Source organism: Gymnoscopelus braueri (genome assembly GCF_963280865.1).
Source record: "Gymnoscopelus braueri genome assembly, chromosome: 13".
Taxonomy (NCBI): domain Eukaryota; kingdom Metazoa; phylum Chordata; class Actinopteri; order Myctophiformes; family Myctophidae; genus Gymnoscopelus; species Gymnoscopelus braueri.
The window spans coordinates 11,026,169-11,053,153 of record NC_137615.1 but is presented as its reverse complement, the minus strand read 5'-3'; the positions used below and the strand labels follow the sequence as shown (position 1 = coordinate 11,053,153).

The following is a 26,985-nucleotide window of genomic DNA, read 5'->3' as shown; positions in this document are numbered from 1 at the left end:
GCCGGGTAGCGGTGGACCGGAGGTCAGGCGTGCGCGAGCTTGAAACAATCCTCTGCGAAATGCCGTTGAAAGTTCGTCAAAGAGACCCTATAAACATCATACTAATAACGAACCAGGGCTTTTAATTAAAGTCTCACTGGCCCGGGTGGAAGAGTCACGCGTTGTGGAAGGAACGAGTGGGAAAAGGAGGCCCACAATTAAAGAGAAACCTCCCCTCGTCCCGTTTGTCCTTAAACCAGAGATTGTGTGACATCCAGACAAGCCAGCGGTGTGAGCGCAGCGCGCAGGCCGGAGTTAGTGCACCGGAGGACGGATTAGAAAACGTCCAGAAAGAAGCACATGAGAGGATAAGATCCAAGACCAGTGTGGAGGAAGAAACAACGTTGAAACCATGAGGAAGGACGTGAGGATACTGCTGGTGGGGGAACGTAAGTTAAACCGGGTGGAATGGATAGATGATTTGATGATACACTATGTGTTAGCGAGGATGCTAATATAGCTCTTACATACTAGCGCAAGGAAGGATGTAGCTTGGCTTGCCCCCCCCAAAAAATAACAGATCTACAAGCTAACAACGCGTCGCGGTGCGACTGTTAGCTGTTATTTTCGGCAAGGCAATTGATTTCTGTTTTTTTTTTTCCAGCACATGCAATCGAATTGTGTAAACCGTATATTGTTATGAAATGTACAGTCCAACACTTTTTTTGATTGAATTTTGATTGAATACTTAATTAACAAAAAAGCACAGCACAGCAGTTCAAGACTTAAATAAAAGGATAACCCCCCCAAAAGCCTATGGCTTATTTCCATTGAGGTCCTGTGTATTCATCGAGTACCATCTTGTCATGATAACATCACACACTGATCTCATCTACTTGTTATTAATGTATTTTCATTTATTTGAATACATAACTTGCAGTGTCGCCCTTTGTCTGGTGCTGATTGCCAAAATTAGAAGTACTTTAAAGGTGTTAATGACAGCACACCACCAGACAATGTCATCATGGGTTTGGTTTCAGTTTAACATTATAGGTATTTCAGGCAGGTTATTAGACCACCCACCACAGCACGATTAAACCATGCTTTGAGCTGCCTTGTAACATTTAAAGCTAATGTCAAGTGTAAATGGCTTAAATAGCCTTGAATATAACAATTCAAATAGATCAGATTAATCTCTCAGTCTCAGTAGACCCAACACGGTTATTATGAATTTGAATCAGAAGTTATGTGTCATCATGTGTCAAACATATATGTTGACTTTTATTTGTTGCATGACTGAAGTTCAGCAATGTCACATCAAAGGCTGTGGTGGTGGATCTCCCCTGCCCTGGTCTGTTTCCATACCCTCCCCTGGTGTGTTGCGCTCTTTCTTTCCAGTGTATGTTTGTCTGTACTATTTATATACTGTATCAGTTGTGGTGATACAGCATGGCCTACATAGCCAGATTCTGCTGCTTGGCATTGGATGCTTGGCGGTGAGGGGTGGCCAAAATGCTACGTGCCCCCCAGTTGTGTGCTGGAGTAAAGTGCAGTGTCGTCAAAGATCCAGGGGTTGAAGAACGATATTTAAAACACGCACGTCATTGGATATTAGATTCGTTAGATACTATACTGCTAGTGCAGGTTGGAGACCAAAACATTTAGCCTGTTTTATGATTTTAGAGCAAATGTAATGTTGTTTGCTAATGCAGATACATGTACTGTAGAGGCATGGCAATACCACTGCAGCATTATATACACAATAACACTAGAATCACTCGAATTGTCCCTGAGCAAGACACTTAACCCCTAATTGCTCCCCCCCTCCACACTCCTCTGTGGGCAGCACTCAGCTGGGCAAAGCTGAACACTGAAGTTCCCCCATGGGATGTGATCCGCACTCCTCTGTGGGCAGCACTCAGCTGGGCAAAGCTGAAAACTGATCCCCCATGGGATGTGATGGTATAAAAAAATGCCAGCCCTGCCACCTTCCTTGTTTGCAGCCTCAGTCAATATACTCTCCAACACCTTGACGCTTAGCCATCACAACACATACATATGTAACCCTCTCCAGGAGGTCTTATCTGTGCCCTGTCACTCATGACATTAACCAGGGAGGTCAGAGAATGTCCCCTTCTCTCTACAACACATGCATTACTTCAGGTCATAGTTAATTAATAGTGCACTCACTGATGCCGGTTTGTCTTGTATTTACACAGCCAAGGTGGGGAAGACGTCCCTGATCATGTCTCTGGTCAGCGAGGAGTTTCCTGATGAGGTAACTATGAATGGATCAACAGAATGCTTTGAAATGTTTTTAAGATAGGTCTGTACATTTCCACTTATGTTGATGTTCGGTGTCTTCCAGGTTCCCCTCCGAGCTGAGGAGATCACCATTCCAGCTGACGTCACCCCAGAGAGGGTCCCTACACACATAGTAGACTACTCAGGTAACCGAAACCAGCCATACCACAAACACCTCTTTCTGCCTCATCACACCTTAGGCAGAGATCAATCAGTATATATCCTCTGTCTAGAAGATAATAGATGCACAACAGTGTAATGAATGTGAATGTTTGAAACTTACAAGGAAGTGTTGATTGCGTACAATTCTCCACTCACTCCCCTTATTGACTCTACAGAGGCAGAACAGTCAGAGGAGCAGCTCTTTCAAGAAATATCCAAGGTTGGTCGGAATTCGTCATAACCTTACCTCTGTCCCAAAAGACTCATCCCTGGTGTGTGTTTAAAGTACATTACTGTTCGGGCTAATGTAGTCTTTTTCCTCTCTACAGGCAAACGTTATTTGCATAGTGTATTCAGTAAACAACAAGAAGTCCATTGAGAAGGTGAGCTTAGTGTTTATTAATCTGACTAACCCGGTCATCCTGCTACATGTTAAAATATTAATTAAAGTGTGTCTGACTTACAATATGAATATGTTGGTGAATCATTGTCGACCTGTCTGGCAAATTAAACTTTGGTATGTTGGTCATTAATATCTGTGCCAGCTTACAGTGCTTTATGTTGTGGTGTCTTGTTCCCACAGGTGACAAGCCATTGGATTCCCCTCATAAATGACAGGACGGACAAGGATAGCAGGTGTGTTTATGTCACCTTGTCATGTAGTGTGTGTGTGTGTGTGTGTATGTGTGTGTACCGTATGTGTATGCATGTTTCTGTCTGTTCCCTGTGGATCAATGACAGCTGGGCAGCTGGAACTCTCTTGAGACTTATTGAGTCCTATTTATGTTTACATGGTATAGTATGCCTTGCTAAGGCAGCTACTGACCTGGTTTTCACATGCCTATGAGTTCTGTCCCAATGGTAAACTTGCCTCAACAGAGAGCATGCATATTAGTTCATGTGATTCTAGCTTATGACTACAGCAACAGGTTTTACAGGGTTTCATGCAAGAGTTGGATATTGACTCACTATCTTGTACAGCACATAGTATGACAATTAGCAATGTCTGAAACCTTCAGTCACAAAAACAGATTTTGTAAGATCTGCCAAATAAGTTGTAATCATATCCTGTGTATGATTGGGACTAGGGGAACAATTTACTGTACAATTACAAGTTAAGGCATTTAGCAGATGCTATTATCCAGAGCATCTTACAAACTTACAAAATTGTAAGCGGAATGAACCCATGTCAACCAACAATAAGTTAAACTGTCAAGTAATAGTGCTACAATTAAGGACTACAAAGTAAGTAACATCGCAGATAAACATCAAACCTAGCATATGTCTAACATACTTATCGTCAACAAGCAGACAGCAAGCATACATCTATCTAAATAATGCAGTCCGTACAGATTATAGATGAATAGTAGTGCATTGAGGACTGAGATTGTTAGATCAAGGTTATATACCGTATGTAACCTTATCCTACAGGACAAGTAGAAGTGGGAAAGAATTGTTATCACCTTTTGGTTGTAAATAGAATTAAAAGCATGACAGACATCCATGCTATGTCCAATATTCACTTACTGAGTGAGTTGCTATATGACAGCAACAAAAATATCTGGCCTGTATCTACTGTATGTATGAACAAACTTTGGAAATTGAGATTTTTATGACTTATGATATATGTTTATCTATATGTATAGGCTTCAATGTTCCTTGAATGCCATAATTTAAGGGTTATACTGCAGCTTAGACATGGTTTTGATTTGTCACACTGGATTTGCCCTAGAGGCAAATCACAGGAAGCAATAGCATGAATGGCTTTAATGATAAGCCCTTCAATAAAAGAATGAGAAAATATAATAGGAGGGTGATGTATTAATACGAGGTGTTACTTGCAGGGTGCCATTGATCCTGGTGGGGAACAAGTCAGACCTGGTGGAACACAGCAGCATGGAGACCATCCTACCTATCATGAATCAGTACCAGGACATTGAGACCTGTGTAGAGGTAAGCTGCTATATATAAAAACACACACTTGCACGTACGCACTTCCCGTATGGCAACGGTCGCAAACAACTTTGCGGAGGCAGGCTTTGATGAAGCATTTGTGAAAGATGAAATGAATGACAAATGAAATACGACTCTGGTTTGCGATGCCTTGCCCCGTTCACAATCCGACCCAGACGCATCGACCGGCTAAGGGCTGGTGTGCAGGACAGATGGGTCCCAAGCTGCTGCTTGGGCTGCAGGCCAGCAAGTACCGACTCCTCTTACACTCCACGGACTGACTGGTTAATGGGTTTATGTTACTGAAGGCTGTGCTCTAAGGCCATGACCTACTGACTGACTGACTGACTGAGAGAGAGTGTGCTGACTGAGATGCAAGACTGTAATGGAGGAAGCTGTGTCAAATTCAAGTTTCCCCTCCGTGTTATGTGAAATTTCATTGGTGGCGCTTCCCTGCTGGATTAGTTACCAGACTAAAAGTAGGAGATGGGGACTACGTGAGGCAGCAAATGTGTACACAGTACACACACATGCACGCAAAAGCATGTGCACACGCACACAGAGTGGTGAGTGCCTGGGGACGGATGCACATAGAGTGTAAGTTGGACTTGTGTCAGTGACGTGTCAATCAGTTTTACAATCAGATAACACCAAAGTTGATAGAGTGAGACCTCTTAGGCCTTGTGTCCACCAAGTATTTTTCTGGAGGCCAGTGTGTATTAAGAACTGTTTTCAACGGTGCATATTTACACTATGAAACAAACTGCAACAGCACAACGAGGTGTTGAGCGTCTATACTGCACTGTGCAGTGCAAGTTTGACGTTTATGTGATTGCAGAGAGTTGAAAAATGTTCAACTTTGGGTCTTGTCACAGTCTCTTTTAAGTAATAGCTGTCCAATCACAGTGTAAGAGGGATGCACCACAACAGACCAGCTATCAACGTCCTACAAGTACAGTGGTACTACTCGCTGAGATTTTAATTTGCCAATACAATTTTATTTACCAATATAGACAGGCGGGTCAATCCTCTGTCCGTACAAGCCTTCCCTTCACCCTGAGCGAGTACTCTTACCTTGTACCTTGTGCCCTCATCTTTACATCTGCTATGAGATTTTGCCTGACAACCAGTTTCTCAGCTGAAAGATCACTCTGCCTGTATGGTGAGTGCTTCCTACTGGAAGTGCCCATCCAGCACTTCTAGATGGGCGCTGAGAAAAAAAAACACATTGGTACACAGTTCTGCACACAAAGCCTGTTCTCTCCCACCCTTCCTCATCTTCCAGCAGCCAAGCTTTAATTACGCTTTAATTTAGTACGGACCAAAGAGCAAGGTTGTCCATTCTGTGAACCTTCACTGTGTGACATACTAAGTAAAACATTGTGACACCTGATTCGAATGCTATCAATGCATTGAATGGGCGAAATAGGCGACTTATTAGACCTTTGAATGGGCGAAATAGGCGACCTACTTACCTACCCGCGATTTATCAGACCATTCATTGGGTGTTATCAAGACATACTGACCTACCAACGGAGATGACTTAAATAGTTCAGTTTCGGTTTTGGTTTTGGTTTCGGACCATGACGGAGGCGCGCAGTCACAGGCGAACTGTCACCCGGTGAAGGACCACCGAGGGAGCTAAGGCGACCGAGTTGCAGTCCTGAACGGTGTGACGTTCGCCTGTGCCTACTCAGCGCCGTTCGAGTTATGTACCGATAGGCACAGAATCGTAAATATTGTTGTGGGGACTGCTCCGCCTCCAAGTAGGTCAGTAGCTCCTGATTACGCCCCATGAATGGTCTGACAAATCGCGGGTAGGTCTAAATCGCGGATACTCGCCCATTCAAAGGTCTGATAAAACGTGATAATCTCCCATTCAATGCATTGATAGCATTCGAAGCCGGTGATTGTGAAGTGTTGACTATGCACACTTCAACTGTGGGTGCTATGTTACAAATGTAGCATAGCTTAAAGATAGAACCAGCACACAGAGCAATGGTTCAGTGTTTTTATTGAGGAACAAATAAGACATTTTGATACATAGTGAATCTTCTTCAGGTCAATTAACCTGACGAAATGTTGTCTTTATTTGTTCCTCAATGAAGAAATGTGTGCCATAGCTCGGTTTGCAGTTTCTATCTTTAAACTTCTATAAAGCATACATAAAATCTCTGGTAAAGTTTACTATATAGAGAGGCTAACTTCGGACTTTCTACATGTCTCCTGTCTTCTCAGTGCTCTGCCAAAAACCTGAAGAACATCTCTGAGCTCTTCTACTACGCCCAGAAGGCTGTTCTGCACCCCACTGGACCCCTGTACTGTCCAGAGGAGAAGGAGGTGAGCCCTGAAGCTTGATTACTCTTTATTGATCCTGCGGGGGATAATTCAGTTGCCAATGAGATCACGAGAAACAGCTGTGGGCGTGACGTCATCCAGGGTTCCACTCTATTTTGAATACTAAAGAGTGTCCTTTTACAAGAGCACTCCCTAAATCAATGTTGTCTTTACAGGAATTTATCGATTTGTATCACTATCCTGCAATTTCCCTTTTCTCTCTCTGCAGTGATTGCTTAACTTCTGAGTGACCTGCTCTGTGTTGTGTAGCCGCCCAGTAGTTTATGGTTTATTATGTGTTTCTGTGTTGCAGATGAAGCCTTCTTGCATCAAGGCCTTGACTCGAATCTTTAAAGTGTCCGACCTGGACAACGATGGCATCCTCAATGACAATGAGCTCAATTTCTTCCAGGTAACTTCTTGATTTTATATCCTCCGAGTGTGACTTGTACGTGTGTACTTTGGCTGTGTGTGTACTTTGGCTGCAGGAGTGTGAGCCTGGGCCAGTGGCACAAGTGAAAGAACCTGCTGATTTGCTTCACACCTAAAAAAAAAAACGTGTTGAAAGAAGGTTGGGGGGGTTTATCAGGCAGGTTTAGACCTGAAACGAACCTCGAAAAATATAATAGTTTTTAAGGGTAGATAGTCCTTAGATATGTCCTTATATGACATCACATACTGCACTTCCGTTAGAGGAACTGTGCCGTAGCTGTCTGACATTTAGCAAGATGAATTGTCAGTTTGTTATGTGATGTAATGTGGTACAGTAGGTGTGTTATATACGTATCTCCATGTGTATGTAGAGAACGTGTTTCAACACGCCGCTGGCACCCCAGGCATTAGAGGATGTGAAGAACGTGGTGAGGAGGAACATGACCGATGGAGTCAATGACAACGGACTCACACTCAAAGGTCTCACACACACACACACACACACTGTTCATTCACGTCCTCTACAACAGTGGTTCCCAAACGTTTTAGCTCGAGACCCAAAAGAGAAATTTGATGTCTCCTCGGGGCCCAAACTAGTGAAAATAGCCGTTGTGTAGTGTGTACAAGCTCGCAACTTGTAAGTTGTGAGCTTGTCGACCGGTTATTTTCACTACCTCGCTTTTTTTTTTTTTTACAATTATAGAATGTCTTTGATTTCATAAATATATTTATGATTTATTTTGTCATAATAAATAAATAAAAATGTAGGATACAAAAAAAAGGATATTATAATTTATTGCTCGTCAACGTTTCGGCCTGTTCAGACCTTCATCAGGACACGTATATATATATATATATATATATCCTGGCCTAGCACCTGGGCCACGGATGTGCGTGCACTACAGTACCTTTTTCATATTTACTTACCGTGACCGTCCCACTGTTTGGGAAACACTGCTCTACAACATCATAACTTTAGAATGGTCACGTTTTTCCCGTGTGAATGACCTGACCCCGATCTCCTCTGCACACCGCAGGGTTTCTGTTCCTGCACACGCTGTTCATCCAGAGAGGCCGACACGAGACCACCTGGACAGTGCTGAGGAGGTTCGGCTACGATGACGACCTGGAACTCACACAGGAGTATCTGTTCCCCATGTGAGCCGCGCCAGGGTTTTCTTTTTCTCATTGTTAGATGGAGCACTTTGTACAGTAGAGAGAGTCAGGAGAGATATGCGAGAGAGTCTCGGCACGCTTTATAAGGCATTGACATGACAGATTTTAAATTTAAAAGTTAGTGATTGAAAGTCAAAGGAATCAAGCAGCCACTGGTAATGGCTGCAATGCGAGAGGCATCAAAACCCCAAATTGATTGGATTTAGTATCTTTAAAGGAATAGATAAATGTATATTTATATATATGTATATTTGGGTTTGATATCACACTATGCCATGATCAAATAGCAGAAATGATAATACAAAAGAAAGCATTCTGTTCACCATTACTGAACTATTTCTTTACTGCACTGTGCCACCATATTTAGGAAATTATGACGATTGTATTGGGCCTCTATCATAGTATACTCAACATTAAATTACTTAGTAGGCACTCCGTTCAGTGAAGTTAAAAAGCGTTTTATTGGTCCGTGGCTGACCCTGATGAAGGCCCCTAGGCCAAAACATGTTCTTTTTAAGTTCACCTGATTCTCTCGCTTTGATGTCGGCCTACTACAAATGGAAGGAACTTAAATGCCTTGACCTACAAATGAACCCTCTCCAAAGAGCACCTGTTTCAGTTTCTGATAATTACGGACCCACAGAGGAGCTCCCCCGTCTCTTAATTTAACATTAAATTACTTAGATCAAGGGCAAAAACACAGCATGGGGACATCCATACATGACAGTATGAGTACATTGTGGAACCTCTTATTTGATAATAAATAGAAATAAAAAGAATATTAGAATACAATTTAATTTCCCCTCAACATGTAAGGCCTGTGTTTAGAATGAATGGCTTCATCATCATCACACTCAACACTCAATATCTTTTTTGTGTCTGCTTACAAAACTGCAACTGGGGCCCTAACAGGCACAGACTACAGCTGAAACCACCTGCAGCCACCACTGTAACACTACTGTATGTGTAATGCCATTGCTGTACGTGTAATGCATTTATACTCTTGCAAATACCTCGCCATCTTTCGAAATTAAGTCGTATGGACTGTTGAGTACTTGAGTTAGGCCTGATTATAGCAATTACCTTACTCCATTGCAAGAAGTCTGCTGCTGTTTGCTTAATATCCTTAAGTGATTCACTGTCGCACTGTTATTAATTTGGCTGCTGGCAATCTGGGAACCCATCGTGTTGTTTTTTCCTTTCCTTTGAATCAGATGCAGAGCTCTGAATCTGTCTTGAGACTGAGAGATTAGGCTGCTGGTGATGTGTTGTGACTCGCACTAAGGCACCTAGTCCCAACATTAACGGCAGTTTAGCCTCAGAGAGACTTTGTGTTGATCAGGAATGTTGGCTTGTACTGTATCTGTATCCAGGGTTCGATGTTCTGGGGGGATAGGGGGGAATCAATGCCTCTGTTTTTGATACCCCCCCTGGTCATTCTTTTTTTTTTACCAGGTTGCTAAACCTGGTCTATATCTACCCTCGCTAGTGGTCACTTTTTCCCCATTGGCTGGTCCTTTTGCGTGACTTTTTCCTCATTGGCTGGTCATTTAGCCAATGAGGGCTCAATGTCCTCTCAGAATATGGGATCTAAAGACGACCCGCAATACTGTGTTCGGCCACTGTATTTATCTGGTATACAGTGGTATACAGTGGTATACAATGACTGTGTCATATTTCTCTTGTTTTTTAACAAATGGAACCCTGTCTGTATCTGTATACCAGGCTCAAAGTCCCCCCAGACTGCACCACAGAGCTCAACCACAACGCTTATCTCTTCCTCCAGAGTGTCTTCGACAAGCATGACAAAGTGAGTGAGTCAAGAATGTGCTTTAATATTTATGATTTGAGTATAGAAGTCATATCATGGTCTCTATTAATACTACTTGCAATTGCATGTATTCAATAAGTTGGCTGTAATTCAACGACCACGGAAAAAATCTCATTGTAGTGTGTGTGTGTGTGTGTGTGTGTGTGTGTGTGTGTGTGTGTGTGTGTGTGTGTGTGTGTTCAGGACAGAGACTGTGCACTGTCGCCTGAGGAGGTGAAGGACCTGTTCAAGGTGTTTACCCACATGCCTTGGGGTCACGACGTCAACAACACCGTGTGCACCAACGACCAGGGATGGATCACCTACCAAGGATACCTCTCTCAGTGGACGTAAGAGAGGAACACACACACAATACAAAATGTGCCAAAGATGATGCATTATATACTGTACATGTGCTTTATCATTGGATAAATCTCAATCTCAATGATTTATGTACAATGACAACACAAGGTGCACATCCACTCATACTTTCTGGGACTTATGGCTTGCCTTGTGTCTTCTGTTCCAGGTTAACGACATACCTGGATGTGCAGCGCAGTCTGGAGTATCTAGGCTACTTGGGATATTCCATCATCTATGAGCAGGAGTCCCAAGCAGCAGCCATCACAGGTAAGAGGGACGTGCCAGTCCTCCATTATGAATGGTGGCTGTCCTGTCCAGTAGGGCAGTTCCAATAACAGAATCATGTTTCGGTCCAATGAATGCATGTGTATTGTACCAATATTAACCACTTTCAACCTGGCCTCCCCATTTTGGGGGGGTGTCATTATAGACGCAAAAAAATAATAACATAGGGCTTAAAGTAATACTAGGTAACTTTTTCAACAAAACTAAAGTTAAATTGTATATCTTTTGTGAGTGGCAAATGTTTCACAACACCCACTCCATGAATTTCACCCCCGAAAGCCTTTTCTATTATAATTTCTATTGAAAAGGTGGCTCGGTGAGCCTTTCCCGCGAAAATGACGTCATCCGGCCGGAAAACGGAAAAGGAAATGCATCGGTTTCCTGTTTGGCCAGGAACTACCGCACCGGTTTCCTGTTTGGCCAGGAACTACCGCGCTGATAACAAAAGGGAAACTCACGCTGATTTTAAGAGATTGTATGATTTGAAGATCGGAAAAAAACAGAAAAAGAAAACACAGCTCACGGTAGCTAAAGCTCCACTGGCTAAGAGAAACGATCCACAGATCGTATAAAACAATTAAAAGAACGCTTTTTGAAACGCTTCCGTCTTCCGGTGAAAACAAATGGAATTCTGGGTAACAGAGGAATAAAAGAACGGCCTGCAGTGACGGTAATGACCAGCAGAGGCTGCTAAAAATCGTTATTTGTGGACCTGCACTGTATAACTTTAAGTCGGGGACCTCTATTGAGCTGATCGAGTTGTTCAAAAACAACCGTTATTGATTGATGTGCATACAACCTTTCTCCCCAGATAGTTAGAATTTATCTTACCTTTATTATTCATTCATATTCGATTATTGCTTAAAATTGTCTGAAAATGTGTCTTAATCCTCTTCCACAGTGACGCGAAACAAGCGCATCGACCTGCAGAAGAAGCAGACGCAGCGCAGTGTCTTCCGCTGCAACATCCTGGGAGCGCGGGGCAGTGGCAAGAGTGGCTTCCTCCAAGCCTTCCTGGGCAGGAACCTGCAGGTCAGCAGGCAGCACAGATGCTTCTTTTTATTTTACGTTTGTTAAGATCCCTTGTATGCCACACCACCACGGTTCTGATTGTCTGCTCTGGATTAAATGTTGACTCTTGCCTGGTTCCAGACTCCTGAATCCTTGTTTGCTACCTAGTTGCGCTCATCCTGCCCGCATTAAACATAATAACTCCAAGTAATTCATGCGTTGTTCATGGCTTCACGCTAGCGGCGACAAAGCAACAGACTTCAAGGTATTTTCAATGGAAGCTGGCGACATGAAACTACAAAGCTACACTTGCCGCTGCCCGCTGTGTGGCTCGCTCAACGTTTTTAAGAGCGCCAAAGACGCACTGAAGCATCAAACAATTTTTATGTTTTTATTTCACCATTTCTACTCCCCTTTTCTCTCCCAACATTTGCTCTTCCAGTTCGTAAATCCAGTACAATAAGCTTCAAAAGCTTCAAAGGTGGTGTTGCCCTCATCAAATTCTTGTCGCAGGTTGAAGAAACAACCGAGCCAATCAGTGCCTTTGCCGCCAGGACTAAAGTCACCAGGATTTATCCGGGGATTTATCCCTTCCAAAAAAAAGCATGACTCAATACAATAGCAGGTCCACCATAGACACTAGGCTGAAGGACAAAATGAAGGTACATCAATAAATCAGCACAGAAGCCAGAAATATAAACATGGCGAGCTCTGTGAGCTCGTAGATTGGCCATTTTCACTGAATGCTTGGCAATTAGGACATGCCCAGAATAAGGAGTTGGGGACACTGATGTTAATACGCAGGGAACATCTCTGCTGCACTTCACTTACAGCCCATCTCACTCCTCAACCAGCGTGGATGATTTGGAACTGATTTTTGGCTGATGTTTGTGTCAAGTGAAGTCTGCCTATGGAGGTAACGCAAAGATGAGGGTGGAGGAGGCTATATGGATGTGGATAATTGATTTGATGTTGATTCTTTTTCATTCGTAGTGGCACAGGAGGATCAGAGAAGACCATAAGTCCTTCTACGCCATCAGCACCACCTATGTCTATGGTCAGGAGAAGTACCTACTGGTAAGGGCAGGCAGGGAGGGTATCTGCACTTAAGATCACTGTTACAGTCATATCGTCTTGCAGTATTGTGCTGTGTTGTAAATGTTTTCTCTCTCTCTCACCTCCCTTTGGCACGCACACTCCCAGCTCCATGAGGTGATGCCAGATTTTGACTTCCTGTCAGATGCAGATCTATCATGTGACGTGGTTTGCCTGGTATACGACGTCAACGACCCTCGCTCTTTCGAATACTGCGCCAAGGTCTACAAGGTGTGTGCATCAAGAACGTCGACAAATGAACAAATGCTCGCACACTGATGGGCTCCATTTAAAGAAATATTTATTGCACCCTTAAAAGTGCTGTGACGTTTCGGGCTACATGCCCTTCATCAGACTGATTGACGTTGACATTAAGAACGTTGTCATGGTATGCTTTCAGTGACAAGTCCATTTAAATTGTTTATGAATCAAAGGGACCCAATTTGGTTCCATTTGTATACTCTTAAATGAACACTTAAGGACTTTACAGTGTATATAGCATTCCTCATTCAGCCAGTTTAGCCAGTGGTCTGAATATACTGTGTCTGTTTTTTATGGGAGAAAATATTTCCCCAAAAAGGGACAATAACGGACTGAAATGCTACGTTTTGACCTTAACACGTGGCTCTGCAACGATTAGCAAAGAGTGAAAAAAGGTACGATTGCATTCCCAAGTTGCATGACGCTGCCAAGTGAAAGGGTATCGGCTTTCCTGAGTAACATTTGACCCTCTGTGTTTGGCAGCAATACTTCATGGACAGCAAGACACCGTGCATGGTGATCGCCAGCAAGTCAGATCTCCACGAGGTGCGCCAGCACTACCACCTTGCGCCGCTGGCTTTCTGCCACAAGCACAAGCTCCACCCGCCCCAGCCGTTCACCTGCAACACCGTAGACGCGCCCGGCAAAGACATCTATACCAAACTCACCACAATGGCCATGTACCCGTGAGTAGTAAACCTTCCTGTAACCTGCCCTCACTTGCCCTTTATCCTGCTTTTCTTATCTCTCATCCCTTTCTGACTGCCCGGAAACTCCCATACTGTATGTGTATACTGTACATACCACTACATGCATCATCACCTGTGCGTGACCGTCCTGGCATACAGGGCCTTTCTATTTAGCAGTGAAGCTTTGCCCTCAGCCATTGATGATGTACGTAGTCAGGAGAACGTGACAAAAATGCTGGTTCGTTTTTGGTTGTGTCGGATTAAGCTCGACTGTTCTACCTGGTCCATTTGGCAGGTTAACATTATTTTTTTAAAAGCCAGTAAAATTAGGAAAGAGGCTGTTAGGTTTCAGGAATCCCAGCAGTTTCTGAGTGGGGTGTACTTGTCTGATAGTTTCCAGCACAATAGAGATTGCTTTGTTATCTTTGGCCTTTTGGTTGCACGTCGATATTGTGCCAAGGCGTTCATGATGAAATCTGCGTAAATACCGTAGCTCTGTTAAGTCTCACAATAAAGCTCCCTAGTCCGTTATGCGTGTGCACGCTAGCTATTGACGTTGTGCCAGTCCAGTCCATTGACTTCATCCAGCTTCTGGAGTCTGGAGAGACTTATTAACTCCTCAAAGCTTTCTCATCGGATTACACTTCAAAGTAGATTAACGAGAACAAAATTGGACACACCTGTTAATCTTGGCTTAACAACTGCACAAATCCTCTTATGTGCGATGCTAAGACCATTAGATTTCAGTGTGATGTGGAGCAGGAGTAACGCGTCTTTGCAGCAAGGCAGGGATTTAGAGGAAATCACTTGGTCAGCTCCGTAATGTGACTCGAGCAGGCTGGCTTCCAGTCGAATAACCCACCACAACAGGAGGAGCTCTGTTCATGGCCAAGTTCTGCCTTAGGGTTAGTGATATTTTTTGGTTAAAACAAAACGTTATTTGTTAAAAGGTTAAAGCTCTATATTCTGATAGTAATCATTGCTGTATAGAGTGTTTGTTCAGTCACAGGGGGCCTCCCTGTCTCTCCAGCTCTTTAATAAACAGATAAATCATTTTCAGGTAGGTGACAACATTTCAGCCAATCAGGAAAGAGTACCCATTTATCAGCTTCATTTTTATAGTTTTGCAGTTCCAATTTTGCCTGCTCATTTATTTGTGTCATCACTTCCAAATCCAATTCACTTGTTTAATCTGTATTCTACCTGAGTTCTCTATCCTGATTGGATAGAATTGGTATCCCGACCTGAAAATGCTGAAAAGAGCTGGAGAGACATGGAGACTCCTGTTACTGAACAAACACTCTATACCAATGAGGACTATCAGAATATATAGCTATTTAACACTTATTTTAACCAAAGAAAATGACTTCCCTTACCTTTAAACATTAAATGGATAAATGACGTGCATGTCCACTGTCCTCTGCTCTTGATAAATGAGATTAATTTTGTTTAAGCTTTCATTTAAACAGGACAGTGTTGAGTATCAGGAAATTAAGCTAGGGCAGAGATCCAATACAGGTCTCTAGCCAGAATCGAACATTGCGATTATGTGGTCAGCACACTATCTGGGCAGCAACCGGCATGCGCTGACTTTGAATCAAACTAGAATATCAATCGAATGTCTACAACGCAATGGTTGTACAGTCAGTTATAGCTACAGAGAGGAAATAATTATCAAAGTATGTTTTTCAGTGCATCGATATAGCCTGAAACTTTGAGGTCTTTATTCTTTAGTATTAAACTGTCTTACATGTTACCCTTAGCGTTAGCCTGGTCTCATTGACGCTTTCCCCCTTTTTGTTTGTCGCTTTCCTTTTCTCCTTAAATTGACTGTGATCGCAAAGGTGCTTTACAGATCTTTTAATTGTTGATTCATTGTTGTATTTTGTTATTTACTTTGATGAAAGTAACATTTAAGGATGAACAAGCTAATGGCAGCAGTATACTATTTCTACTCTGAACATGATCTCTCTTTTCCCTGACCGGTATTTGGCTGAACATTTGTCAACCATAGACGAGGCTTTGACCTCTCTTTATGTGGGCATATTTATGTATGTTTGGGGATATGCGTGTGTATGTGTGTGCGTGCGTGCGTGCGTGCGTGCGTTTGTCTATGTGTGTCTCTCCGCAGCCATGCCCGTCTACGCTGCATGTGCACCTGCAACAGGTGCACCTATTGCCTGTCTCAGAACCTCCTCAAGTCGGAACTACTGCACAGTATTAAGGCTCAACTCCGCAGGGTCGTTTTCAACAGGTCCATTATTACCTAGAGATCGCCCTAGTGGTTTAACATAGCCTCTGCCTTCCTCTCTCTGTCTCTATCCTTTGGAGTGGCCTGCTCCATGGGTTTGGGCCACAGAGCCACCTTTCTAACATGAGCTCTCTTAACACTAAGTAGTTACAATAAAAGCTCCATTACTGTCCCTTAATGCTACTTGTTAGTCGGGTTTACTTTGCATATCCACTACAAAGAACAGGAGAACTTGGAATAATAATTCCACTGGCTGCAGGGGGTTAGATATTTCCAGAAGATTGATTTTTTGCAGAATAGCTGTTCTAAAATAGTCCAAATGGGTATCACCATTGTACAGCTGTCCAATCGGAGCCGTCCAGTTAACACATTGACCGCCAGAGGTTAATCTCATAATGTACTCACCAGTGCCAACGTTTTATTGTTGTTTTTTGTTTTTTTCACGTCGCCATAGACCTCGTTAAAATCCTTAAGATTGATCTGTGCACTGTTTGTAAACATCGCGGAGATCTACCAGTCCAAACCACGTGTCAAACGGGGCATCCATGTTGTAGTTAGAACGGTTTATGTTAAACAGTGATCAGCGAGGAGAAAAACTACAATCGAAGAAAATGGCGTTGCAGTGTGCGCTTTAGAATGGAGTCCTACGGGATCGGTAAAACGTGATCCCGAATAATTCCATTTCCGGTGGTGTTACAATGAAATGTGCCGTACTAGAAAATAGAAAAAAGTTTATTTTTTCGAAAAAAAAGGAAAAGGCACCACAGCCCGTAGGCTACGGGATCGGCGCTTTACAGTTGGATTTATCGGCCCATAGACTACGGGCCTGGCGGTGAGAGTGTTAATAGCTGTTAGGGTTTATTGGTTTATAAAAATGTATTTAGCAAATTATGAGGAATTTCACCTGGCCGCACCAGGTGCTGCGCTGAGGCTCCGGCCACGTCATCCTGATAAGCTGAGAGCCACCCTGGGGTTTAGGTCAGGTTGTGTTTGAGTGTCCCTGGGGGTTAGATCAGGTTGTGATTGAGTGTCTTGGTCTCTGCCCCAGCTCCACCCCACCCACCTCCATTCTGTCCAGCCTGACAAAGGGCAGCCTGACCAAACTGCGTGAGCTAACACCTCGGCTACTGGCCAGGTGAGGGAACAGTGTGCGGTGATGTTTGGGAATCTGCATGAATACTGCACGATGTCCTAACCACTTTCAAACTCACGTACTACTTATTCATCATAGGCATGCCATAGTAGGCCCAAAATTCAAAACTAGGTCAAATAGCCGATCGACAATCTCACAGCACAACGTGTCGCATTGCGACGGGTTGTGAGCTTGTACACAGGATATTTGACCTATTTTTACATAGGTTCACATAGGGATGGGAACATTGAGGAACCGGAATCGGTTCCATCACATTTGTAACTCAACAAATGGAAACAAATGGACACGTAAGGGTCCATTTGTACACACTCAGAGTTACAGACCTGTAAGGGTTCATTTGTAACCCCCTACAGGAATCGTGAAGGGAACCCTTAACACATTGACTGCCAATCGCGTAGATCTACGCGAACCTATTTAAAGCCGGCACGTGCCAATCGCGTAGACCTACGCGAAGTGGTGTTCACTTTCGATACGACACATTTCATTGTAGCACCACCGGAAACGGAATTATCCGGGTTCCGTTTTTTCCGATCGTATCCGCTTCCTGTCTAAAACGAAACCTAAAAGTCGATTATCTCTGTTGTTGTTTTTCTCATCGCTGATCGCTGTTTAGCATTCACCGCTGTAGCTTCAAGATGGCGGATCGCAAAGCGAAGCGGTCTTCACTGCTCGTCTCACACAGATCCCCTGTGTGTTTAGAACCAAATGAATGTGTTAAGGAATCGGACTGTTAAGAGGGAATCGTAGGGTAACATGAATCATTAAAATCCTAAAGGGTCCCAACCCTATTACTTAACCTTTTTGTTATGAAGAGCAGACAGGCAAGGGGTTGTACTTCTGTATAGCGAGGATCCTGGATGTCTGTGAAATCATAGAATAGTTAGAATAGTTAAATCAGAAAACAGTGAGTTGGGCGCAGTCGGGTGGCGCAGTGGTAAAGTCACTGCCCACCACCATCGAATCCACCGTGGTGCATCTGGCTTTGTCGAGCGTCTCTACACGAACACAATTGGTCCGTGTTGGGGGGAGGGAAGCTGGGCGGCGTGGGTGATATTGGTCATTGCACGTACGCCTACGGGCTGGGGGGGCACCTGTCAGCAAGGAGTGTTACGCGGGAGGAGTAGGACGAACTAAGGCTCTACGTCTTCCTGATGAGGGCTCCTCACTGGCAGGTGAGTCAGTAGGATACGAATGACCACACAGAAATGTGTGTGGGGAGGAATCAATTGGCATAACGACTAAATTGGGGAGAAAAGGGGGTAAAAATAATTGGCTACTCTAAATAAAATTTTAAAAATGGATGAGTTGTTAGTGGATTCTGCGTTGGTTCTGGAACAATATGGATGATCCAATTCATCATTCTAAGACTTGGAAATGTATAAGAATTGCACAAAGACATGGAAAAGTAGTTTGTACAGACTTTAAGCCTCCATACTATGGCTAATTGTCATGGTAGTCCAGCCACTAATATAATTACATTAAATGAAATCAATCAAAACCATTGAATAGATTCAGTGTTCAGGGCAAAACAAGTTTAATTAACAAAAATGGAAAGAAACCATTTATAAAGCCAAGTGTAGGAACCGTGTGTAACCAGGGACTAAACCAAAGTAGAAAGCCATCTGCCCCTAGATGTCACCTGAGGTGGATATGCAAATCGTAAATCTTGCACTGCAAAAAAAAAAAAAGCTGCATAGTTTGCATAGCGAGTGAACGAAACGCAAAACCACAGCTCTGTAGTTTTGGTTTGTGCTTTGTCACACTCGAGCTGAAACCCTCATTGATTTCTGCATGTCTACATGTTTGGCTCTGTGATTTCCTTAATCATTATAAAAGTGTTTTAATTTCTTCTTGTGCATACTGCATTCATGTCTCTTTGCTATTTGACCACCTGCATCAATAATAGAAACAAAGTGCATGAAATGATTGCCTGTGACGTTTTCAGTCTTGGAAGTTAATCTCATTCAATTTCTTACACTAGAGTCCAAACCCACAAGAGAGGTGTTTTTACTTTTGAAAAAGTCATTAATGTCTTAGATGCCTTCGTCAATGTTTACAAGAGCCAGTGGGCTTCCTGATTAGAGCACTTTATTATACATTTTAATTGCAGTCAGTTGTGACAGCCTTTGTTATTGTCTTCTCTTGTGAGTTTAGACTCCAAAATACCCTAACTGATTTGTCTGGTGTTTACATGAAATACGAAATCAAAACATTGATGTTGATGATTTATTACTGTACCCACCAATCACCCTTTTAATTCCATGCTGTTCTTCCATGTTGTACCGTTTCCTGTTCTTGTTTTTTTCCCTCCCCTCTGTAGGTGTTCACACATGCATGTTTGGTTGCCTCTTTTTCTCTTCTTCCTGCACGTGTCGACCCTGTGCTGATACTGCATGTGTCCACCCTGTGCTGATTATACAATTGTTCATCACCTAGGGACGGGACGATAATCGTTATTATCGTTTATCGTGATAAAAAAAACGTTCACAATAATCGTATCGCAGAAAATTTTATTTATCGTCAAAGTGTCCTCCGTCATACAGTACTAGGATGAATTAGCTTTTGTTGACCTGCAAATTCAGTACCATTGGAAGTTGAAACCGCTATACCCTGTAAAGAGCGCATTTGGTACACTCTCATTTCACTCTACACAAATCGATTTGCCAAAAATAGCAGATCTACAAGCTCACAGCGCGTTGTGAGCTTGTAGATTGGCAATTTTTGGCGAACGTTGCCCCCAGAATGGGGACGTTCAAGTGGCTAACGAATCTTGATATAAGAGAACATTTATTTTCCCTCATAAGTTAGGTTCAAAAGTGCCATTTTAAGTTTTAAGCATATTTTGATTATCGCGGTATCGTAATTATTTTTGCCACACTAATCGTGACGTGTAATTTTCATATCGTCCCATCCTTTATCTCTGCATGCCTCATACAGTATCTTTCTAACTGGCTTACAGTATCTTTCTAACTGGCTTTCAGTATGTTTCTAACTGGCTTTCAGTACTAGCCACAAGGGCTTGCCTTGGTCCTCAGCGTGATGTCGCCATCTGTTGGTGGTAGGGGGTAGGTTCCAGTCCCTTGCAGGCTGGAGAGTAGTGCTTGATGTTTATACAAGGGGAAGGGTGGTGGCATAATACTTTAGTGTTGAATGGCTTACTTTGAATGAAGTTATATTGTGCGTGAACTGCTTTTTCTTGGATTTGGCCTGCTACATTCACCTAGTGATTATGAGGCCTGCAATGGCTTGGTTAGGAAAAAACAACAACAAAACAAAAGTAAAATCTTCAGGTTGAGCACCCAGACATGCCCAGTTATTGCCGTGTCCTGGTGATGTCTTCTTAACCTCCGGGAGTTAATGATTAATAGCATGCCACTAAACTTTAGGCTAATTTATACTTTGTAAAAACGACCACATCATTAAAAAAAGAATACGTTTTGGCCCATTTCGCATTGACACTTTTTTCAGGTAAAAGTAGAATGTTTTTGTCATTCAGAGTGGTCATTTAATGAAGTATAAGGTCATACACACCACATTGACAGCAGTTCTACTGTAAATGGGTTTGGCTGGCCCAGAATTACATTCTGCATTGTTAGTAATTGTTACCTGTTTGCACAGGTTAGGATTCACAGTTGGGACAATGTGGAGGCACTAGTCATTACATTTTCCCTCCCTGTATCTTATCTATTCTATCCCTCTTTACTGTAGTGTATACTCAATAAAAAAAAGCAGAATAGCCCTCAGAAAAATTATCTGTGCTTATCTTGCTTTACATTTGTATTTAGTGAATTTGTATTTATATTTTGCTCCAATTTATAGCCCCTAACTTTATACAGTGTCACAGGAAAAATATTACCAAGCAACATAACTGTCGTTAATATCTAGTTAGAGTAAAACATTCCAGTGCCGTTACTGTATATCATGGTTCTTCTGATGAACCATACCATGTTTTCTTTACAATAACTAAAGAAACCTTGAACCTTGTTGGAAAGTGTCGACCAATCAAATTACTTGAACTAACTGTTGTCTGGATATTGTCTCTGACCACGAACATTGATATAAGAAAACATTTATTTTCCCTCCTAAGTTAGGTTCAATAGTCCAAACCACTTGTAGCTTGAAAATAGTCTTTAAATATACAGGATCAATACGTAGTGCAACGGTCACAAAAAAAAGAAAAGAAAAATACTGGCAAGTTTCAATCCTCAATTACGGATGGTAGTCATTCATTTGTCAAAAAGCCCAAAACAAACCCTGCAGCCATCATAAATAACAGTCATGAATTTGATTAGATAACCATGTGATCTCAGAGCAGCCCTCAGATGTGGCTGCCATGCGGTGTGTACAGTCGTTGTGTAAATGAGGTGTGTATTAGCCTGGCTGACACGGTGTGTTTTGTCGAATGCTGTTTTATTTGACCAGGAATTGATTTGGGCTCATGGTTTGTGTTGTCAGGTGAGGGGGGTTTGGGTGGAGGTTGACGTTGCCTACTGTATTCGTGTGTGTGTCTGTGTGTATGTATTCTGTCCTTGCCCGTGTTGGGTGTGTGTGTGTGTGTGTGTGTGTGTGCGTGTCTGTGCGTGTACTGTAAGGCTGCGGGGCTGGGTGGAGGGTGTGGGGTCCTACCTGCTGGCTGAGGAGGATTTCAGCCTGAGTCATCAGGTTACAGCCATCTCCCACGTAGAGGAATCCATCTACATGGAGGCCTCTGATAAACCACCCCAGCCTCCTCCACACAGGTAAAGACAGACTGCAGATGCCAGGGCCAAGGACACCTGTCTGTGTGTGTGTGTGTGTGTGTGTGTGTGTGTGGGGGGGGGGGGGGTTGTAGGGCTGCAACTACCGATTATTTGCTTAGCGATTATTATATTGATTAATCAAATTTCTTTTTTCATAATTTGTTTTATTTTTTTTATATATCGACTAACCGACGTGAAAAGACTCGACTTTTCATAGGATGTGAAAATAGCCGATCTACAAGCTCAGAACCCGTCGCAGAGCGACACGTTGTCACCTTGTAGATTGGTTGTTTTTGCTATTTTTAAAGCATTTCCCCCCAAGATCGATTATCCTTGGTAAAATCGATTATTAATTTTATTTAGTTTTTTATAATCGATTAAATTGATTACTGTTGCAACATAGCTGAGTGGTTAGTGAGCCCGCCTAGGGAGCCAGAGGCCCTGGTTGCCCCAGGTACGATTCCAGGCCAGGCCAGCACATGTGTCGATGAAATGAAATTTGTCCCTGAGCAAGATAACCCTAATTGCTCACAGGCCCTCATTGGAAACAAGACCGCAAGGACTTTCATGAACGGACCTGTTAAGGCATTATCCTTTATCTATAAGGGAGCAAGAGAATGTGTACATGTTAGTGAGAGAGGGTGTATGCTGGTATGTGTGTGGGAGAGTGAGTGTGTGTAGATACCGTATGTTTGTTTATTTTGAGTGACTGCAGCATGGTGATGATGCAGTCATTGCTATAAGAGGAGAAGTGCAACTAACTTATAGTCTGCAGTGCACTTTCACTTGTCCTGTAGGAAATGGTCCAACTCCCCCCAGGTTTCGTTAACGTCATCTTTTTTTATTGAATTGCTTTCATTGTGTTATTGACTATTTCAGTTTTGTTGCTTTCTTAAGGACCATACCGTCATCGCTACATGTGATTGTCTGTTCACATGCAACTTCAACAGCATATCGTACATGGACGTTGACATTTTTGCGTGAAGTGCTTTTTGTAAAATGTTTTGGATCCTGATGAAGGTCCCTGTTTGACCGAAAGATTGATTAACACAAAGCAGAGAAAAGTGTGTGGCACATTTTCTGTTTTGTTTTTGGCATTTTATGCTTGGATAGGATCAGTTTAGAAGAGAGAGAGAGAGAGAGGAGAGAGAGAGAGAGAGAGAGAGAGAGAGAGAGAGAGAGAGAGAGAGAGAGAGAGAGAGAGAGGAGAGAGAGAGAGAGAGAGGAGAGAGAGAGAGAGAGGAGAGAGAGAGAGAGAGAGAGAGAGAGAGAGAGAGAGAGAGGAGAGAGAGAGGAGAGAGAGAGAGAGAGAGAGAGAGAGAGAGAGAGAGAGAGAGAGAGAGAGAGAGAGAGAGAGAGAGAGATCTACAAGCGTTATGGTCTGTTCACTAAACTGGCTGATTCACCCGGTTGAGGAAGGACCAAATATAAACATATACTGTAACACAATATACAGCAATACAATCACGTATACAAGCGACCTACAAAAGAACGCCATTTTAAAAAATTGATCTGGGCTTAATAGAGTGAAAACAGTCTGGTACTCAAGCTATTTATGTGTTGTCTGTTTTGTATCTATTTTTTTATGGACCTATTGTGTCTGAAATAAAGTTTATATATATATATTATGAATGGACATTGACAATGACATAGTGACTCCAGTATGGTCCTGCTGATGCCAATCGGCTGAAGTTTCGCAGAGAGGCTTGGTATCACATTTGTGGTTTTAAGATGGCTAAATATACAGTTAATGTCTGTGTTGGTGGCATTTGTTTCAAGAGAGGTACTGCCGGTGACAAATAGTACAAGAATGCTAATATGTGTCGAAGGCCTCAACTAGAGCAACTGACATTTGGGGCCTTTGCCGTGAGTGGCTGGCTCGTCTGCTTGGCTGCATTCAGGTATCTCTGTAGTACATGTATATGTGACTGCTGGTATGGAAAGTTGCTATTTCTCCAGAGCAAAGTTATCATTTGAGCTACCGAGGGTACGTAAAATGCTCTTTCCGTCTCATCATTCCTCTCCTGCTCCATAATTTCCTCATTTCCACCATCACTTCATCGTAGTCTGCAGTGTGCACAGCTATGTTATACTTTAGTTGTTGTCAAAAATGACGCAGAAAATACACTGTTTTAACATATTTTCAGGGGTTGAAAAATGTCATTATTGTTGAACAATAATGACTATGTAGACAATAATGTCTAAAGGGTCTTAAAGATAAGCCAGCTGGCATGACATGAGAGGAAACGTTTCCGAGCAGAGGTGTTTCTGATATGAATATTCCTTAGCAAAGGTTTGAATAGTTTCCTCTGTTCTTTTTGCCCATCTGTGTATATTAGCTTGGTTAGAACTTTGGCCTCTTTGCCTCTGTCTCACCGTCCCACAGACAACATCACTCCTCTGTTCACCCCTGCTGCTTCGCTGTGCTTCATCCTGCTTCCCAGGCCAAATGACAAAAGAAAAGCCTGTTGCCAAGTAGATGTAACGGAAACAAATGTAGTAGTAGTTTTCATACTGGAGAAGCAAGGCCTTGTGATGTAGGGCAAAATAGCAATATACTATGTATATATAATTGTTTTCCCTCTCCTTTCCAATTGGCCAATCTGGCACTCCCTCTTTGAAAACCTTGAATTTATGGGAAATGGACTATATGGCCATGAGCACCTTTTTGTTTCAGGAGGTTTCCATCTGAGACAGAACTGGACTTTTTGTTTTGTCATTTGGCAACTGGTCCCAATTTAGTTTTACAACTGATTTTTAATTTTTTTTACGTTCTCTTAATCTCTTTCTCCCTCTCTCCCTTTCACTCACACATAGGCACATGGCTCAAGCGGACGTGAAGAACTCGACATTCTGGCTCCGAGCGAGCGTGGGCGCCACCGTATGCGCCGTGCTGGGCTTCGCCATGTACAGAGCGCTGCTCAAACAGCGATGATCAGCCAACTCAAAAGCATGAGACAAATACTTCCTCCTCCACCCTCATTACCCTGAAAGACTAAAAGACAACCCAACCAACCAACCCACCCCTGTGGCCTCAGGCACACCTCACCCCCCCCCCCCAAAAAAAAAGAAAACAGACAAGACGGAAACCATAGATTCATTTTTTATATACATTTGAAACTGAAGAACAACGTTTATTTGTAACTCATGTTTTTCCTCTTTTGTTGATTGGGGCATGTAAGAGGTTCTTTGCAATATCAAGTAACAAAACATTCAAATATAACTGCAGGCATTCTGGGTTATGTTGGTCTTGTCTAGTCCAGGTCAGACATTAGTAGTCACTGGTTGTATTAACAGATGATTGTAATCCAGACGTTCCCCCCCCAGGTCAGTATTATTATTTAGATGGTTGTAGATCAGAGACAGAAGAGGGCAGCCACACACAGATACAGTGAAAGGGACTGCAGTTGTATATTCCCCCAGGGTTTTAGGATGGACTCCCAGCTACCAGATGAGATCACTGAAGGTTACTTTGTCACGGTGAATGACCTGCAGCTCTTTACACTGCGCCTACAGACACACAACACAGCAACGCCATTTTTTAACAGCATAAAGTTCATGGGTGTTGTGCACATTTATTTTCTTTGAGATTAATTTATTAACCTGTTATTTTTTGTCAATGTTTTGTTTTGAGTGTTCTTTTTCCTTTGCTCTGCACCGCATGACACAAATTTTGTCATGTACTTTTGTATTTAGTATCATCAAACTGTCCTCACAGTCTACTTCATGACTATCTGCCTCTTGTTTTTATTTTTCTGGTTTTCAAATAGAGCCTTACCTGTCATATTCTATTTTTATGAAATCGTAGACACTAACGGAGCTAGAGATAATGCTGTTATTAACAACAGGCCATTCAGCGCACCTCTCCCACCTTAAAACTATGGAAATGTTTATTCTCATTGACTTTTCCAGCATTTACAATAAAGAACTGTGTGATCGAGGCTGGCCTTATGTGTGTTATTATTACTATTAAATTCAGTACACCAGGTTGGTGAGAGATTATCGTCAGCTGTGTCTCCTGTAGGAGAACGACTGCTGCCTAGTTGGAATCGGCGAGGTGTCGTAACGCATGGATTAAAGTTCTGTCGCCACGACTGATTTCAGTCATTTGGATTCTATAGAAGTCGGCATGTCTTCAATGGAAGTCAATGGATGTCATGCACCGAAAATAGCGGTTATTTCTAGATTAAAGAATATTTGAAGTGCTCAAACTAGCAATAGAATACAGAGGCATCTTCCATAAAACCTAATGTGGGACATTTCTTAAAAGTTAAGGCCTCAATCTTTAATTTCATCAAATGGTTGGCTGTATATAGAACAGAGGGAATTTAAGATTAGAATGAAAATACCTGGCTAAAAACATTTTACATGATGCTAATTGTTTAGTAAACAGACCGTTGGTGTGTTCTTTCCATGCCATTTCACATAGATTACGAGTTGGACTAACAACATTTTTCAGTTGTGAGATTTTATTTTGCTTTAATCCCTGCGTAACGACCTCAAGCTTGGCGGTGGTTAGCAGTGGTGGAAAGTAACTTAAGTACATGTAACCAAGTATTGTACTTAAAGGACGACTTAACCCATTTTCAACCTATCTTCATATACCGTAATACGTGTAGGTCCTCCTCACTAATGCTCATGATAATATGGTACCATTTCTGTCTACTCGGTCTGTGTCTCAGTGGAGGGCAGTGAAATCATCAATGGCGAATCCAAGCTAATATAAATGGAGCCAATCTACGAGCTCATAATGCGTCGCGACGCGTTGTGAGCTCTGTAGATCTGGTTTGAATCCATATTGAACTTGTGAAATGGGACATTCTGCATAATAAGTATTTTTACTTTTGGTACTTTTAGCCTATTTTGATGCCAGTACTTTTACTCAAGTACATTTTGAATACCAGCCTTTTACTTGTAACTGAGTATTTCTAAGATTGTGGTATTGATACTTTTTACTTAAGTAAAACATGTGAGTTCCACCTTCC

General features: G+C 42.5%; 1 protein-coding gene across 6 annotated transcripts; it reads left to right on the top strand.

Annotated features, from left to right (window-relative positions):
- Nucleotides 1-25,941, top strand: rhot1a (ras homolog family member T1a). Of its 6 annotated transcripts, none has more exons than XR_013934349.1 (21): nt 1-428; nt 2,199-2,257; nt 2,348-2,429; nt 2,622-2,665; nt 2,775-2,828; nt 3,029-3,081; nt 4,290-4,398; nt 6,637-6,738; nt 7,049-7,147; nt 7,539-7,647; nt 8,205-8,325; nt 10,069-10,153; nt 10,358-10,503; nt 10,683-10,783; nt 11,703-11,833; nt 12,806-12,889; nt 13,016-13,138; nt 13,652-13,854; nt 15,989-16,111; nt 19,582-20,069; nt 21,353-21,620. XR_013934349.1 is itself a non-coding variant. In XM_080447589.1 (21 exons), exons 1-21 carry the CDS (start codon nt 392-394, stop codon nt 24,933-24,935), a joined length of 2,130 nt encoding a protein of 709 aa, XP_080303715.1. In that variant the 5' UTR covers nt 1-391; the 3' UTR covers nt 24,936-25,941. The 6 variants fall into 6 exon arrangements, 5 of the variants coding, with proteins under 5 accessions (XP_080303715.1, XP_080303716.1, XP_080303717.1 ...); XM_080447589.1 differs by lacking the exons at nt 19,582-20,069; nt 21,353-21,620 and adding exons at nt 21,854-22,000; nt 24,818-25,941; XM_080447590.1 differs by lacking the exons at nt 15,989-16,111; nt 21,353-21,620 and adding an exon at nt 17,157-17,243 and having other exon boundaries at nt 19,582-20,039.
- The last annotated feature ends 1,044 nt before the right edge of the window (nt 25,942-26,985 follow it).